We start from the raw sequence: 5,977 nt of genomic DNA on the forward strand, positions 1-5,977 counted from the left end.
ATATCCCATTCTATTCATCCCCTCACACTTTTTACCTTCAAAAGCTGAACATTTTCAAGGCTTGTGATTTAATATAATACATTTCAATAATGATTATTGAAATACTACTTTCAAACATTCACATATCAATTTTAAATATGTGCTTATTTGAATTGTTAAAATGTACACACGCCTTTCAAAGAATTCTATATTAGAATATTTATTTATTTATTTATTCATATAGCAAACTGCTAATACATATAACACAAAATAACAAAACAACAACAAAAAATTATAAATCATCTTCCAAAAAGGTATCCATTAACAAAAACACCCTTCAAAAAAGCATCAATATGAGAAAATATTTTCTATTATAATACATATATTATATATTATAAAAAATAGAAAAATCATATTTTGACAATTCTATTGATAACTGGCTTACCTCGATAAAATAAACGAATTTTTGCTATTAATCCACAAGAATAGTCGAAATATGATTATTATAAGTGGAATTTTATTTCATTCTCATATAAAGACAATTTAATATATTATCCCTATTAATTCAATTCAAATTCGTTTAAATACGAGTAAATACTAGTATGAGCTTTTAGCTTGCAATTTTACCGATTTAAAATTCAGCACACTTCCAATTAACCCTTTTAAACGAAAACAAAAAATAGTGTGGCCAGAACACTATCCTAATAAACATGTTTCAATAGAAAATACTCAATATAAAATAGTGTTAACAGTGGTAAAAAAATTCCAAGTGAAAATACGTACTTTTGACTTTTGATTTGAACTGGACGACTACTTAGAGAGATTTTAAAGCTGAAAAGTACTAAAAATGAAAGATAAAATACCTGACTATAAATTTCAATATTCATTTTGAACAGGAAATTGACAGATTTTGAGACATCGACATAGATTTAAAACTATATTCTTCTATATCAAAAAAAATGTTTATTTTTATATGTACATACATATAATACAAATGCTATAGTAGAAATGTTCTCGTTTAAATTAAGTAGGATTGTTCCGAGAGTAAAGTATTGGATTTCCTTTCAATTAGGAAATATACAATACAAACATGTCTTAAATTTCCCTCTGAAGATTAGCGACAATAAAATAAATTAGACACCTAAGAGTTTCAGCAAACAGTTGTCGGTTAGGTACACATGCGAATCCCATCGTCCATATAAACAAGTTCTCCGGTCAGAAAACAAACAAACAGTTCGAGAGCCAGTAGAATATGAAGTAGACTAGATTATATATTGTATGTATAAGTACATGTTTTTATCAAAAACATAAAATCAATATTACTTTGAAACACTTATAAATAATGCACGGCATAAATAAAACAACGCATTTGTTAAATGTATTTTATTTTATATATTATATGTACGAAAGTGATTGAAATGAATAAATGATTGAAATTATTGACGGGGACATCTTCCATTACGTAGAAGCCCCAAATCTGTAAAAAAAAATAATACACATAAATATATAATATACCAAAAAAATTACATATTTTATAGATCAGTTCTAAAATATATTTACATATATGTATGTACATATATATCGATTGTATCAGGACTTGAAAACATTCATATATTCTAAATGATCATCTAATAATGTCATTATGCGTAATAGTACGATAGAAATTGGGAATGTTACATATGTCAGTATAAACTGACATTGAAATCTGTATATATCTTAAGCCCTTATTATCTAGCACCTTCTGAAAACCATGTACGGTATATATGTATATGTAATTTTGTGATTTTAAGATGGTAACATTATCTTTTAAACCGGAATTTCTGGCCACGAATGACTTTCAAAAGGTTCTGCCTGGGAATTTTCGATGTTCTGTGTCCCGGGAATTTTTATCTAGATTTCCGGGAAAATGTTTCAACCAAAACGTTCTTTAAATGTTATAAATAACGGCAAATATATACGACGAAACAATTTTGTATGAAACGAATAAATCTTTCTTGTATTGACGATTCCACAGTGAAAAATAAACCACAAAGAAAGACGATTCTACGATAAAAATAATGATCAAACATAAAATAACGTAAATAAAAATAGCCTCGACTTTAAAATGAAATGAAAATATACATACATACATAAAGAAAATACATTATTAAAAAAAATGTTTTCTCCAGTTAATAGAATTTTTAACATTATGTATATTTTATTGTTACAAATCAATATACACTCGCCATTACAGATTTGCTCCAATGCGACGGGTGTACGTTAACGAAATACAGAATACATAAACAATCAGAAATACAGTAATACATACATATACAATCAGAATATATAGCATATAACAATTAATCAGAAATAATAATCATAGACATCTATGGATTATTTTTAGATTTTTTTGTGTACAATTTTTATACAAATAATAAATACGAAATTATAGAGATGTCTATAGAGATATCTATTGATTTCAGATTACTGTGTATAATTATTACAAATTATACACAGGCAGATTTTGTGACGACAGGATTAGATCTAATACCAATTTTCAGGAACCGTTTCAGCAATGATCAGATAAAATTGGCAAACTCTGATAGAGAAACGATCGATTAGGAGTCACAAAACCCAAATCTAACCAGCAGATGGCGAGGACTCGAACCTTTGACCTCAGTGGTGCTAAATATATACGCTACCACTAAGCCAAACTACTGGCTATATGTACGTACATATACGTATGTATCAATGTATGTCCAGGAATCCCAGAAATCCCGATGTCACGGGAATTGAAAGAATCCGGGAAATCAGAAACCCTAGTTCTGACCCCATCCAATCCCCAGCTATGTAAGTTAGATTAGTTAAAACTATATTATTAAATGATAAACAAACACAACGCCTGGCATTTCCTGATATTTTATTTTAATTTGGGAGTCCTTCCATCCCACGCTCCGAGCCTTTGTAAAACTCATTAGATAATATACCCAATTTAAAAGATCCTTAGTTGGAAACTATTGAACAAAAAATTGTCTTCAGAAGATGGATATTAACAGCTATCTACATTTTCCTTTGCAATAAACTGCAATTGACTCCAAAGCCTCAACTTCCCGACCACTGATCTATTGAACACACATGTATGGATATACTTACTTGACAATCCACATTGTCTGGCACAATTGAGTCGACTCATGTTATCGTAATCGACCCTATTGTCACCACATACGGGGTTGTATTCAGGGGTCGTCAAGCATCTCCTCAAGCAATCTGGATTAGGGGTTGCAACACCACCTGCAGTTGTCGTTGCAGGGGCTGCGGTAGTTGTCGTTCTTCTACAACATTTTAAATATTCACATAAAATATAAATTGATGATTTTATATTATAATAATGTCGATAAGGCTTCGCTAAATATAGATATTTGTCTATATCAAAAAGACCTGCACTTTGAGAGAAAATTAATTTTGTTGGAATTCCAGAAATTCTGAGTCCATACTTTTTAATGTCTCAAATTCTATTGATTTAAATATACATATATACGGAATAAAAATATATGATGATACGTATAACTAATTTTATATTTAAAATAATTCAAATCAAATGAAGACTACATTGACAAGCGTTTCAATGTTATTGTTATTTATGATTTTTGATTAGAATATTTCCACATGACATTTTGATTTATCAATTCCACGAGGTTAATGTCAAACAGGTCGCAGTAAAAAAAATCTATATTTTAGAGTCAACTCATTTCAAATCTATGTATATATTTTCGTAATGATAAAAAATCTGCCGTATACATAAATAATGAACATTTGATTCGACGTCTTATTGCGTGATTTTTCTTTGAAGATTTTATTACAATTGTATATGTATGTATATTATACTCTAACAAGTACCGACCAATCAAAATTGGAAAGTCAAAATGATATAAATCTTTTTAGTTAATTGTTATATAAATTATATGTATATAATATATAATTCGTAAAAAAAAATTATTGAATTGAAAACTGTTGAATAAAGTATACATAAAAGAAACTGTTTATTATCTTCCAGACTGTAAAATATATACTAAAAACTTATTGTTATTTAAACGAAGTTATAAGCGTATACGTATGTTTGTATTATATATAAAACAAACTGTTAAAAGTTTGTCGTAAATTAAATGGGCAATCGTTTCATTAATATCAACTTTACCTTAATATAAAATTTATTGCATAAATTATAATACACGGTTGAAAGTTTTGTTAAATATCATATTATATAATATAATATAAGTTTATTATATATATACATATATACATATTACCTTTATTATTAAATTTTCACGTTTCTTTTAAATATAAAGTACATTGTGTCATGAGAATTGTAAGGAAAATGAAAAAATAATGAAGTTGCCAAGAAAATGTTCTCGCAAAATGCAAAAAAAAAGTAATACTTTCACCTAACTTAAGTCGGTTAAGGAAAAATGAAAAACGAGACTTGAAGTCTCTTTCCTCTTCGTTACTCTCTTGTTTTTCTTACATTACCAATTCAGGGCTAGCTCTCGGAATATAAAAATAATTTATTCCAACAATACGTAATTCAATTATGTGTAACATTTATGTATGTATATTGCCAAAACATTACACTAGACACTTATAAACTACTGGTTAATAACTTTAGTTTTAAAATAGTTATGCTGTCACTTTTAAATAAATATACCATGTATTAATAAACGCCATATGTAAATATAAAATAAACGCCAACATTTTCCTCATTATTTTCCTTTAGAATCGTGTTTATCTTATTTATTACTGACCCGAAACATGACCTATATATTTACATATTCACCTACATATAGACTCTTACGCTGATATTACTAAAATTTTGAAATTTGAATAACATTTCAGTAAAAGCAATACTTTCGAGAATTATTATATGATTTTACGTATACATGCCATATATAATATTCCGTTTGTTATAGACATTACTAACAAACTAACCAGTAGATTCTATGACAGAATCACTAATAACCATTACTAACACACTTGTGAAGAGTCTCGGTGATTACTACAAAATGTCTATACTCTTCAGGTATAAGATTACAGAGTCACAGATTACCTAAACACAATCTGCTTTAGATCGTTGACTTTAGAGAGTCTTCAACTAATATTATGTATTAGATGTATTATGATCATTTATAAGAATTGTAAATAGGTTTTTGAGCTATTTTTCCTATTATGCTGTACATTAACATTATAATAATATAATACTGTGATCATTAACAAAATTAAATTAAAATTGTAAAATAGAAAATGGTCAGCAGATCAGTAGCTATTAAATATATATAAGATGTATTGTGAACATAATTTAGTAATAATAAAAAGCATTTCAAAATCAAAAATATGATTTTACAATGTTTGATCTTCTTCTGACCAAAATGATTAAATTACTCCTAATATTGATATGTTATAAATTACCTGTCGTTCGTATTTGGTCGATTGTTATTGGGTCTTTGATTATTGTTGTTTATATTATTATTATTATTGGGTCTATTGGGTCTTGATTGTTCTCCCCAAAAGCCACCACCTCCAAACCTGTTGTCGGTATCGGGAAAGCTTATTCCGTCATCCTGACGACGTTTCCGAATTAAACTTTGACTGGAAAATTCGATTTGAACTACCAGAAAGACTGAAAATTAAAAAAAAAAAAAAAAGTTTAATTATAGCTTATTATATGGAAATATTTTACTTTCTGATCAAATAATTCATATTCGAACTCATCGTCTATTTTTATATATGGTCCTGTATTTTTCGACTTTTTTAATTGATATATTGACAATATCTTATAAAATCAATAAAAAAAAAATTTAAATTAAATTAAATACTGTCACAATATTGTAAAGTATCGATGTTACGTACAACAGACGGCCAATATTAGTGTTGATTTAATCATGTTGTTGGCAATCAAGTTAGCACTGGTTCACTGCCGTTCGGTGACTGGTTGAAAGCTATTTTGCCATTGAAATGTCAATATAAG

The 5,977-nt window shown here is 27.8% G+C and overlaps 1 protein-coding gene across 1 annotated transcript; it reads right to left on the reverse strand.

The window, feature by feature from the left end:
* Positions 1–475: 475 nt before the first annotated feature.
* Positions 476–5,977, reverse strand: LOC143920733 (uncharacterized). Its single transcript, XM_077443675.1, has 4 exons — positions 5,860–5,977; positions 5,419–5,629; positions 3,112–3,290; positions 476–1,456 (listed from the first exon to the last, which is right to left on the reverse strand). The coding sequence occupies exons 1-4, from the start codon at positions 5,891–5,893 to the stop codon at positions 1,416–1,418; spliced, it is 465 nt and encodes a 154-aa protein (XP_077299801.1). The 5' UTR covers positions 5,894–5,977; the 3' UTR covers positions 476–1,415.

Source organism: Arctopsyche grandis, chromosome 13, assembly GCF_051622035.1.
Source record: "Arctopsyche grandis isolate Sample6627 chromosome 13, ASM5162203v2, whole genome shotgun sequence".
NCBI classification, from domain to species: Eukaryota; Metazoa; Arthropoda; class Insecta; order Trichoptera; family Hydropsychidae; genus Arctopsyche; species Arctopsyche grandis.